Source organism: Vidua chalybeata, chromosome 12 (assembly GCF_026979565.1).
Source record: "Vidua chalybeata isolate OUT-0048 chromosome 12, bVidCha1 merged haplotype, whole genome shotgun sequence".
Taxonomy (NCBI): domain Eukaryota; kingdom Metazoa; phylum Chordata; class Aves; order Passeriformes; family Viduidae; genus Vidua; species Vidua chalybeata.
Window position 1 is genome coordinate 968,360 of NC_071541.1, and position 12,176 is coordinate 980,535.

The following is a 12,176-nucleotide window of genomic DNA, read 5'->3' on the forward strand; positions in this document are numbered from 1 at the left end:
TCTGTGATCCAGAGGCACAAAGCCAATCATCTTTTTGATAGTTCCTGGACTCTCCTCTCCTGCAGAGCCTCGTCCTTGCCCACAGCACTGCCCACACGTGTACTGTAAATGCAGGTGAGCCCAGTGGGAAGAAATGCTGATGTGTGACTGCAGCTCAGAAGGCTGAATGATTTCTTTATTATAACTATGCTATCATACATTCATATACTATTTACAGGAGATACTAAAACTACAAACCTACTGTTCTAACTCCCAAATCTAACTCACAACTCGTGACCCTCTCTGAGAGCTCAGCCACAGGTGGGTTGGATTGGATTGGATTGGATTGGATTGGATTGGATTGGGTTGGGTTGGATTGGATTGGGTTGGGTTGGATTGGGTTGGATTGGATTGGATTGGGTTGGATTGGATTGGATTGGGTTGGATTGGATTGGATTGGATTGGGTTGGTTGGATTGGATTGGATTGGATTGGATTGGGTTGGATTGGATTGGGTTGGATTGGATTGGGTTGGGTTGGATTGGATTGGGTTGGATTGGGTTGGATTGGATTGGGTTGGGTTGGATTGGATTGGATTGGGTTGGGTTGGGTTGGATTGGATTGGATTGGGTTGGATTGGATTGGGTTGGGTTGGGTTGGGTTGGATTGGCCACCAGCCCCAAACAATCCTCACCAGAATCCAACCAAGCAATCACCCCAGGTAAACAATTCTCCAAACACATTCCACATGGGAAAACAATATAAATTATAAATTTATAAATATAAATTGTTTTCTCTTTCTTCCCTCTGTGCTCCTCTATGAAAAATCCTGAAAGAAGGAAGAATGTGCCTGCCACACACGTGCCCACGTCCCTTCAGTGGGGAGGGCACGGACAAACAGAGGATTATTCTCCACCCAACCTCCCTGCCAGGGCAAGGACAGACACAGACATAAACCATTTGCTGCCACCTCCACAGCCCTGGAGATGAGCCCCAGAGGGAGCAGCCTGCACCAGAGGTGACAGAGGTGCCCCAGGGATGCTCCTGGGCAGGAGCTCTGGGGGCCCTGCTGGGCTGGAACGAGGGGGAAGAGGGATGGAAACATTGGGCAGAACTCAGCTGAAGAACCCAGTGGGTCTGGCTGGGAGCCTGAGCTCCCTGCTGGGTTAGCTGGGTGGCACCCAGTGCCCCGTGCTGCTGAGGGGGCTGTGCCCACGTCCCCCCTGGGAGCTGGGTCCTGTGCCAGCAGCACTGCTCTGTGCACAGCTGAAGGGCTCTGCTCTCCACAGCTGGGTGAACTGCTCCAAACACAACAAAGCACATCTGTCACTGAAGAGCCTCTTCCTGCTTTCGCATATTAAATAAAGAATATTGCACCCTCAATAACACACAAACTGACATTGTTACTCCTGCCAAAAGCAACCCAACATGTTCATTAGCCATAAAATATCCCAGCAAAGCATTTGCTCTTGAATATATTTGCTGACAAAACCACATTAGCCTCACAGAAAGGCTTTACAGAGGATGTGTAGGCACAGAACCAGCACCTCTTTTGAAGACCAGGTGATTTATTTTTTAACTCCCAATTCTTACATAACTCATTCTCAGAGTGTGTCTGCCCGCAGGCCCGTGGGAATGGAAGGGAACAACACAAGACAAAGCAAAACCTCAAGTCAAGTCTTCTGCTGCATCACTTTTTTGCCATCATAGCTTTTCTGAGCTCCTTACAGGCCAGTGTTCTCCTGTCTTTAGCACATGTGTAATCCATCTCAGACTCCCTCAGCCTGCTCTCCCTCAGTGTTTATATCCCACAATGCTTTCCCCTGTGACATTCCCAGAGCTGCAGCAGGATCCCAGCGTGTTGTGCCCTGCCAGAGCTGATGGAGCTGAGCTGCCTCGCCTGCCGCGGGTGCTGCTCTCACGCTGTTGTTACTGCCTGGCCGAGTGGTCAGTCACACAGAGGAAATGACATTTCACCTCCTCAGTTCCCAGCCTGGGCTGCTTTGCAGAGTGAGGGGCAAGATTTAACCGTTGCCTTGCTGCTGTGGTGCAGCACAAACCTGCAAGGACAGCGTGCCCTGGCAGTGAGAGCTGCAGCCCCTTCCTGTGGCCCAGCAGCCGCCCTGCCTGGCCCAGGTGGTTCCCATCAGGTGTTCTGAGCCTGTGCCCTTGTCTGATAAATCCCCTTCCAGCAGCCAAATGCACCAAACCCTTCTGCAGTCCCACAGCCCCCAGTCTCATCCCAAGCCCCCCCCCCAGTCCAGCTGCAGTCACAGCTTGTGCAGGACCCGTGTGGTTTCAGCCCACTGCCTGCTCCATCCCTCCTGGGGCAGGGAACAACCAGCATATGGCCATGCAGCGGGCCAGTGGTTTGAAAAATTCCCTTCCACTTGGCTGTGAGTTAATTCTGCAAGTTTAGATAATTAAAGGTGTTTGTGCCGGTCACGGCTGACATGAGCAATGAGAGATTGCAGAACTTAATGAGGGAACAAAATAAACAACATCCATTACTGCAGCACACACCAGGGCTGCTGCCACGCTGGCCATGGTGGCCACAGCGTGGCACTGGGAGCAGTTTTAGGAACCCAGGGTGGAGTTAGCTCTCAGCTCCTCCCTGGGCCACAGCCTGCTGGGCTAACCCGGGGCTCAGAGAGGCCCAGCCATGGCCAGCAGCTGTGCACACAGGCTGCAGATCCTTCTGCAAGGACTCTGCTCTGCACTGAGCAGCATTAGTGCTGGGAAACAATCCCCAGCACCCCAGACAGCCACCCCGTGAGTGGCACTGTCACCACCAGCCACCCAGGGACTGATGTGACACCTGCAGGGACAGGACCGGGGCAGCAGGAGATGCAGAGTGTGTGTCCCTAACAGTGCCAAACCCAGAAACTCCATCTGCTTTGAACACATTCTGCTCCAAAGGAAAACCCAGCAACAAACCCAAGAAAACAATGAACAGAAATCAATTGGAACATGTTATTTTAGAAAAATACCATCTGTTGGCAGAATATTCCTGAGCAACAAACATCACTGAAGAGGTGCTTGGATCCAATTCCAACTCAAATATTTTATCAAAAAAAGGCAGGTACAGCCAGGTCTCTTGCCAGCAGGTTAGACAGATAATTACTCTCTTCACCAGCTCACTATTCATAACATTTATTTCCTAATTCCCTAACAGAGATGTTTATGGCATGTAAATTGATTAGTCTGAGCCCAAACATTCAGGAGGCGTTGAAGTGAGCAGGTTCCACATAAATTGCACAGAGGATTACAGAGTCATTCAATGTACTTCTGTTTGTGGGGAAAAAAAGGACTGCAAGGGTGGAAGTTCCATCCCACGCCCGTGACAGTGCTGTCCCTGTCCCTGTCCCTGTCCCTGTCCTGCCAGCAAAGGCTCCCCCTGCTCCGGGGGCAGCACTGACCCCCAGCTCGCCCCAATCCCCAAACCCTGAGCTCCAGGGATCTTACTGCTTCCAAGCAAGGCTGTATTCCACACTCTGCTCCCCAAGGCAAAGAGCAGCTCCTTGCCCTGGGAGCAGGGAATTAGGCAGGAGCCCACGCCACGTCCTCGGGGGTTGATGAGGGGAGCTGGGTCCATGAAGAGCTGTGTCCATGGAACCACACTGATATTATCAATACCACTCATCTCCCAAGCACTCGTCTGGCAGGGCTGCAGACACAGATCCCTGACTGCTGGGGGACATCAATAAAAGGGGAGGCACTGGCAGCAGCCCTGTGGGGGCTCCGTGGAACCACAGCCGTGTCCCAAACCCCGCTCTGCTCCACGGCCCCGAGCCACCTGCAGTCCCAGGGCACACCCAGGAGACAAGGCAGGTCTGCTCCTTTCTCCCTGTGTGCAGGGAGATGTCTTTAGGCATCTCTAATACGTATTTCTTTCTGCTTGCAAACCAATTAATGAGAGGAATGGCTCCCTTTAATCTGGAGCTCACAGTCGGCCCTGCCCGATGCTCTGGGAGGGAGGCACGTCTGGAGCACGGGCTGCCTGAAATCTCCACAGTGTAATAAGGGACAGGACAAGGTGTTTGCCATCGCCAGCCACGGATTCACCTCCTGCAGCCATGCTGAACATGTGCTGCATGGCCCCAGTGCCCCGTTACGAGCCAGAACTCCGGGCTGGCAGAGCCTGACACGGTGGAGACGCCGCTGCAATTAAGACACGACAGGATGCACCCAGTGCAGGCACTAATGGCCTTATTACAGCATTAATTAGACAATCAGACTGAAAAACAGCCCCACATCAGCTTGCTGCAGGAAGACCTCCCTCCCCAGAGGCAAAGCAGCAGGTCTCACAGAGGCAGCTGGGTGCCCCGAGCTGGGGGTGAAGGACGAGGGCAGCGTCCTGCCCGTGTGGGGCTGTGGAGAGAGGGCTGAGGTGACCCCACAGCTCAGCTGGCTGCTCCCACATGGGACTGGGCCAGGAGCCTGCCAGGGAGAGCCTGTGGTGTCCAGGCAGCACCTCCAGCCCATCAGGCAGGATGCCAGCACCCCACTGATGGCAGGAGCAGCTCGTGCCCACGGGCAGGAGCCCGGGCAGGTCTCTGCAGCCTCAGCACGAGGCCAACACCTGGAAAAAGCAGGTTCAGCAATTTCACAGGGAATGTTTCCTTTACCTATTGATTTTGACAGTTCTGGGATACTTGCACAGGGGGTGGGAGAACATAATAAACCTGGGACCTGCTGAGTTAACTGCACCTGGAGAAAGAGAAGCAATATCACCAAATTTCCCAGGAGAACCTGTGCTTCCTCTAGGAGCCATCCATTTCTTCCTCCTTCAGGCACATCAGTTCCTCCAGGAGAGATGTGTTTGTGTTTGTGTCAGGCACCTCCAAGCACGAGAAGCTGCATTTTTAGGAGCCAGCAATGTATGGGAGCTGCTCAGGCAGCTCCTCACATTCCTCCTGTGCCCCTTGTGCAGCAGCTCCAAAGGCTGCCCTACAACAGCAAGGACACCTCCTGAGCTGAGCTGGGGCAGAGCAGGGCACAGAGGGGTTCATTCCTTGTCTGAGATCCACAGACAGGCACCAGGACCTCCACGTGGAGGCAGGACCTGTCCCCTGGCCACGCTGCCTTCAGCCATCCTCACCATTCCCTGCTGCTGGAACCACACGAGCCTCAGATACAAAGGAAAGCCCAGCCTAAGAACAAACTGAAACGAGCCATTGCAAAAGCAAAGCAGCCCAAACCCAGCTGCTGCACAACACTCCTCATCCTCCCCAGGGCAGACTGGCTCCTCTGCAGCAGCAGCACCTCTGGGTTTCAAACACATCAAAGCTGCAGCCAGTGCCAGCAGTGCCCCCCCGAGGCACGGGGGGCAGCCCCCCAGAGCCCCAGCCTGGTTAAAACACAGCTCTCCCCGTGGCCAGAGCATCTCTGCCCTGGCTGCATCAGCCGGATCTGCTTTCCACCGGCGCCGGGGGCCACGGAGCCGTGCTCCAGCAGGGCTGCAGCCAGCCAGGTTCTGAGCCTCAAATCCAGGGCAGGAGGATGTGAACGGCAAACACTGCACCCCAAATGTGCCAGGAGGGGCTGGCAGAGCTTGGCACAAGGACAGGGGTGGCACCTGGCCTTCCCTGGCCCCCCGTGGGAGGTGGGTGGGCAGCTCAGCTTCACACCCTTGCTGCAGGGAGAACAAAGCACTGCCATGGCTTTGCATGGAGCACTGGCCAGGCCCCTTAAAATCAGACATCAGCTCATTTTCTCCTTGCACAGACACCTGAAATACAGCCAAAACTGTCTCTAAACCGTGCACGGGGTGCTGGGCTAAGCTCTGCTCGGCTGGTGGCTGCCAAGCAGGCAAAAGGAAACGGGGTGAGTGCACTGCCCTCACATAAACTGCTATGTCCCAAGTTTGCTGCAGTGAACAGTCATCAAATATTTTGTTATCTGACCTGAGATACAGGCAGGTGTATTCATAAAGCCAGGTTTATCAACAAGAAAACAGCAGATTTGAGGAGTCCCAAGGAAGCTGCTAAAGCTCTCCTCAGTCTGTCTGCTAACACAAGCAAGAGAGAGAACACTGCAACAGCAGTTACTCTGCAATCTAACACGAAAAAATCTGGTTCAGCTCTCCAGATTATTCCAGCCTGTGCCCACCATACCCCAAAAAGTACCACGAATGGGACGATGACCTTTGTTGAAGGCACCCACAAGAGACTGCACAGCAGCAGCCCTGCCAGAGGAATCCAGCAGTAAAACACTCCTGCTGCTCCTTGCAATGAGGACGATGGCAAAGAAGAAAATATTTACTCACCTAGCTGGTCTCCTGCAGCTCCTCCCCTCCTGCCTCTGGGGCCTGCAGCGTCCTTACCTGTGGGGCTGTGAGAAGAGCTGTTCCCGTTCCCAGGGAAATGCAGACACACAGGGCTCACCCACACTGCCCAGGGTGCCAAAGCTCTTGGGACACAAAGCACCACGGCACAGCTGCCAACCCCAAACCACACAGCCCCACACAGCCCTGGCCTTCCCCTCCTGTGCTGTATTTGAGAAATAAGAACTGGGGAAACATCCCCTGAAGAGTGATTGCCACAATAATGACTGAAGACAAATCGCATCCCCTGCTAGTTTTCCCTGGGATGCATTTAATGGAATTTATTTTGGTTATCTCCAGGAATCCTTGACTTCTCTAGACTCCACAATTGTCTTTATTATTGTAAGAAATAATCCAATAATACAGAAGGGACTATCTTAGATATATATTTGTGTGAGAAACTGGGACACTTGAGTGATTAGAAGGGGAGTTAGTGAGAGAATCTCAGCTACTGAAATGACCCTGTGGCCATGAGGCTACGAGGGTGAGGAAAGAGGTCTTTTTATGGAAACATTTAACACAACAACAGGAATACAAATCAAGCTCCATTAATTTAGCTTTAAATTTTAATGGATCAGGATGTGCAGTTTACATAAAGAAGGATTTGCTTGATAAAATATTAATATTTTTTGCTAAAAGAACTGTAAACTGCAAGTTAATATAGGTTTCCTTATATAGAACATCAGAAGTTGAAAAGCACTGAAAGAGCAGATCAGACACAGAAAATAAAAATGAGCCAAAATTCAAGGAGAATAAAGTATTGTTTGTGATCAGCCTCCAAGAGTGGACCCTCAGTGACCCACATGATTTACCTGACTTAACAAAAACCATGAAAACATTAAAAATAGAAAGTGTCGGGCCCCTGGTTCTGCCGCAGGGGATGGCTGTGACCCCTGAGGGCAGCCCATGGCTGTGGGCCAGGCACAAAGGGCTGGGGGAGCTCAGGTGTCCCCACAGGTCACAGGGCCAGCCCCAAGTGCAGCGTGTGACACTGGGGCCAGAGAGAGCCCCGGGCTGGGAGCAACCCCTGGGTCACCCTGGGGTCACCCCTGGGTCACTGTGGGGTCACCCCTGGGTCACCCCCTGGGTCACCCTGGGGTCACCCCTGGGTCACTGCGGGGTCACCCCTGGGTCACCCCTGTGTCACCCTTGGTCACTGCAGGGTCACCCCTGGGTCACCCCCTGGGTCACCCCCTGGGCCACTGTGGGGTCACCCCTGGGTCACTGCAGAGTCACTCCCTGGGTCACCCTGGGGTCACCCCCTGGGTCACTGTGGGGTCACCCCTGGGTCACCCCCTGGGTCACCTCCTGGGCCACCCCTTGGGTCACCCTGGGTCACTGTGGGGTCACTTCCTGGGTCACCCCTGTGTCACCTCCTGGGCCACCCCAGTGTCCCCTCCTGGGTCACTGTGGGGTCACCCCTGGGTCACTGCAGAGTCACCTCCTGGGTCACCCCTGTGTCACCCCCTATGTCGGCCCTGGGTCACCCCTGTGTCACCTCCTGGGCCACCCCAGTGTCCCCTCCTGGGTCACCCCCTGGGTCACCCTGGGTCACTGTGGGGTCACCCCTGGGTCACTGCGGGTTCACCTCCTGTGTCACCCCCTGTGTCACCCCCTGTGTCACCCCCCATGTTGGCCCTGCGTCACCCCAGTGTGTCCTGGCCACCTCTGGAGGGGTGTCAGGGCTGGGCCATGTCCCACAGCCTGTCCTATCACCCTTCCAAAGGACATGTGGCAGCTGAGGCAGAGAAGGAGCTGCAGCACACCAAGAATTCCCAATGCTCCCCCCGGGGTGGGAGGGCTGACTGAGGGAGGAAACCCTTTTCCCACAAATACCCCTTTCCCCTCAGGAATACCTTGATCTTCCTCGGGCCGCGTGGCTGAAGAGCCCAAGTGACCCAAAAAGGGTCTTTGGTGTTAGTAACGCTCCACAGGGAGCCACAAAACCTGGCCCCCTTCTCCAGGAGCCTGAGGCAAAGTGCACAAACCAAGCAGGGATCCTGGAGCCAGCCAGGCTCGGAGGGGTGAGGCTGACACGGTCTCCAGCATCCCACCCACCACTTCTGGGTTTTTTTTTTTTTCTGGGAAACATCAAAATGTGTTTGAACACCTGCTCCTGCGTGCCTGTTTTCCTCTAGGCACCATCCCAGAAAGGCCACCTCATCCACACGGATTAAAAGCACCTCTGGAGAAGTGACTCACTCCAAAAACATTTCATTCCAGCTTTCCAAAGACAAGAAAAACCGAAAAGCATCTGCAAGTGAAAGCCCAGTGGTTTCAAACTACAACAACCCACAGCTTCATTTCTCAAGCTGGCAACTAGGGACTGCAGACATGCAGAAGTAAGAAAATTTGCACGAGCACCTCATGTCTCTGTTAGTCTGAGGAGCTCTGGCTCTCTGGGTACAGCGAGGAGGATGCAGGACAGAGGAGAAGGAGACAACGTGCAAAACCCCCACTGTGGAGCTGTGAGGAAACAGCAAAGATCCCTGCTGGCCCCAAAGGAGCAGGGGGACTCACGTTGAGCTGCAGGTCGTCTGTCCACTGGCCCACCAGGCGGTAGCCGGGCGTGCTGGTGTTGCTGCTGTGGTACTGGAAGATGTCGTAGCGCCCCGGGGCGTCCCCGTTCTTGTTGAACATCACTGGAGTGCCAGCACTGCCTGGGGGAAGGAAACAAGACAAAATCCAACCACCCAGCAGCAAATCCTTAGCCAGTCGTTTGTCTGAGCTTTCTTTCACACTGGAAACGCGCTGCGGGCCAAGGCCCCTCCATCCTGCAGCCATCCAGAGCGGGCCCTGGGGACGCTGCCATCACCCAGCCCTCTCCACAGAGCCATCCCTGCCCTGCCCTGCTGCCTGCACACCCACACAGCACGCCCAGGTGAGCCTCACCTCACCCTGCCCTGCCCGAGGCCACAAATGTCAGAGGGCTTTTCTTCCTGCCCTGCCTCCCATCTCCCCGTCCCCTGGGAGCTCTCCCGTAAAACCACTCCTGTGGAGGCAGCCTCTAAATGCTGCCTTCCCCCTCCAGAAAACGGCCCAGCTGCTTCTGAGAGAGGCTGCTGTCACAAGCCAGCCTGGACTGGCATCCAGGAATAGCCTCCTCCTCCTCCACAGCATGTTCCATTCCGTCATCGAGAGGACAGAGCAGCCTTTGGGAAGAGCATTCCCAGTGCACTCCCTGGGCTGGGAAGAGCATTCCCAGTGCACACCTGGATTTGGGAAGAGTACTCCTTGTGCACTCCTGGATTTGGGAAGAGCATTCCCAGTGCACTCCCTGGGCTGGGAAGAGCATTCCCTGTGCATTCCCTGATTTGGGAAGAGCATTCCCTGTGCAATCCCTGGGCTGGGAAGAGCACTCCCTGTGCACTCCCTGATTTGGGAAGAGCACTCCCTGTGCACTCCTGGATTTGGGAAGAGCACTCCCTGTGCACTCCCTGATCTGGGAAGAGCATTCCCAGTGCACTCCTGGATTTGGGAAGAGCATTCCCTGTGCACTCCCTGGTTTGGGAAGAGCATTCCCTGTGCAATCCCTGGGCTGGGAAGAGCATTCCCTGTGCACTCCCTGGTTTGGGAAGAGCATTCCCTGTGCAATCCCTGGGCTGGGAAGAGCATTCCCTGTGCACTCCCTGATTTGGGAAGAGCATTCCCTGTGCACTCCCTGATTTGGGAAGAGCATTCCCAGTGCACTCCCTGATTTGGGAAGAGCATTCCCTGTGCACTCCCTGATATGGGAAGAGCATTCCCTGTGCACTCCTGGATTTGGGAAGAGCATTCCCTGTGCACTCCTGGATTTGGGAAGAGCATTCCCTGTGCAATCCCTGATCTGGGAAGAGCATTCCCTGTGCACTCCCTGATTTGGGAAGAGCATTCCCTGTGCACTCCCTGATTTGGGAAGAGCATTCCCTGTGCAATCCCTGGGCTGGGAAGAGCATTCCCTGTGCACTCCCTGGGCTGGGAAGAGCATTCCCTGTGCAATCCTGGATTTGGGAAGAGCATTCCCTGTGCAATCCCTGATTTGGGAAGAGCACTCCCTGTGCACTCCTGGATTTGGGAAGAGCATTCCCTGTGCACTCCCTGATCTGGGAAGAGCATTCCCTGTGCACTCCCTGGGCTGGGAAGAGCATTCCCTGTGCACTCCCTGATTTGGGAAGAGCATTCCCTGTGCACTCCTGGATTTGGGAAGAGCACTCCCTGTGCACTCCCTGATCTGGGAAGAGCATTCCCTGTGCACTCCCTGATTTGGGAAGAGCATTCCCAGTGCACTCCTGGATTTGGGAAGAGCACTCCCTGTGCACTCCCTGATCTGGGAAGAGCATTCCCTGTGCACTCCCTGATTTGGGAAGAGCATTCCCTGTGCACTCCTGGATTTGGGAAGAACACTCCTTGTGCATTCCCTGATCCGGGCTCTGTGGCACTGCCACGGGAGTGTCTTGGCAGAGCCAGAGCAGGACCCTAAATTCACTTTATTTACCGTGTACTCAAGTGACAAACACGGGCAAGTGCAGGGCAAGGGAGTCCCAACCCTTCCTGCTGCTGGCAAAGCCTGGAGCTGCCCTGACACCTGACCTCAGGTGAGCTCTCAGCAGGACACCTGCATTTGAATCACCTCAGCACTGGCTGGGAACCTTCCCAAGAGGAGAACTCAAAGCACTGCCTCATCTCCTCAGAGCTCCAGGGGCAACCTTCCAGGGTGACATTTATTTCCAGACATATTAAAATAGGTTTCGGTAGGGTAGAGTAATATTGTGTCAAGATTGAAGATTATGACAATCCTCCAGCATATCTATATTCAAAGCTTCCTCCTCCTGTGTAACTTTTTCCCCCTAAAGCAATGAAAAATCTCTCCTGTTGTAGCACTGAACTTTAAGATTATCGTTTTCTTCATGATTCCCATTCTTCATTGAATTCCAGGGAGTGAAGAAAAGATTTGAAGGAGTGAATTAGCATAGTCTCCATTCCAGCCCGGGTAAATTGTTTCCTGTCTCTCCTACAATCCTCTGAGATCAGATACAAATTCAGTTCAAAGGCTGGTACAGAAAATCTCCCACTGAAATCTCTCCTCGCTGGTTCCTAGTGAGCACCAGGCAGATATTTAATTGTCATTACAGATTCATGTAGCCAGAATACATTTGAGTGGAAACACTTAGAGTCAATCAGAAGCAATGGCTGTAATTCCTTGGCTCCTCAGAAAGGCAGCAAAGTGCTAAATGGGATTTGGCTGATCACGACTCTTAGGGCTGCTTAGGGTGAGTTAGGCTCAGCTTTGTCAGAGCCGACAAGAAAAGGACATCTGGAACGGCAGGAGCTCAGGTGAGGCTCCCAAAATGCAAGAGACACGCAGAGGAAGGTCCAGGGCTGCTGGTCAGGAGGCAGATGGAGGATGGACACCACTGTCACGGCCACGCCACAGCCAGCGCTGGGACAAACCCTCAGGGGACACAGCCAAGAACACCCCGCAGCACGGGGACAGCTCCCCAGCCCCCAGCAGGGGCTTTTGAAGTGGCCGGGGGTGCCCGTGGCTCCAGCAGGGCTCACGGCACCGCGGGCTGGGCACTGCAGAGCCCCCGGAGGCACCGTGCCACCGTGCCCGGCTCTGCACGGGGCCAGGCAGGAGCGCACGGCGCTGGCAGCGCCCTGAGCCGCAGTGACACAGCCAGGCTGGGGAGGATCCACGGAGCAGCTGCGAGAGGGAAGCACCGCTGGCCTCGGGGCACGCAAAGGTGTCCCGCTCCTGCCTTGGAAGCTGCTGTAATTGGGCTCCAGCCAAGGCTCTGCTCAGCAGGGGCCAGCCCTCCTTAACCTCTGGGTGAGGCTCTGGAGCCCTTTCTGTGCCGCCTGTCTGCAGGCTCTGTCACTCCTGGTTTGCATCA

At 54.6% G+C, this 12,176-nt stretch overlaps 1 protein-coding gene across 2 annotated transcripts in view; it reads right to left on the reverse strand.

Annotated features, from left to right (window-relative positions):
- GRM7 (glutamate metabotropic receptor 7) overlaps window positions 1-12,176 on the reverse strand; it is a 230,298-nt gene that overhangs the window by 57,416 nt on the left and 160,706 nt on the right. For both annotated transcript variants that reach the window (XM_053954017.1, XM_053954016.1), the window contains exon 7: window positions 8,824-8,963. In XM_053954017.1, the coding sequence (XP_053809992.1) occupies window positions 8,824-8,963 (140 nt within the window). The remainder of the gene's footprint in view (window positions 1-8,823; window positions 8,964-12,176) is intronic.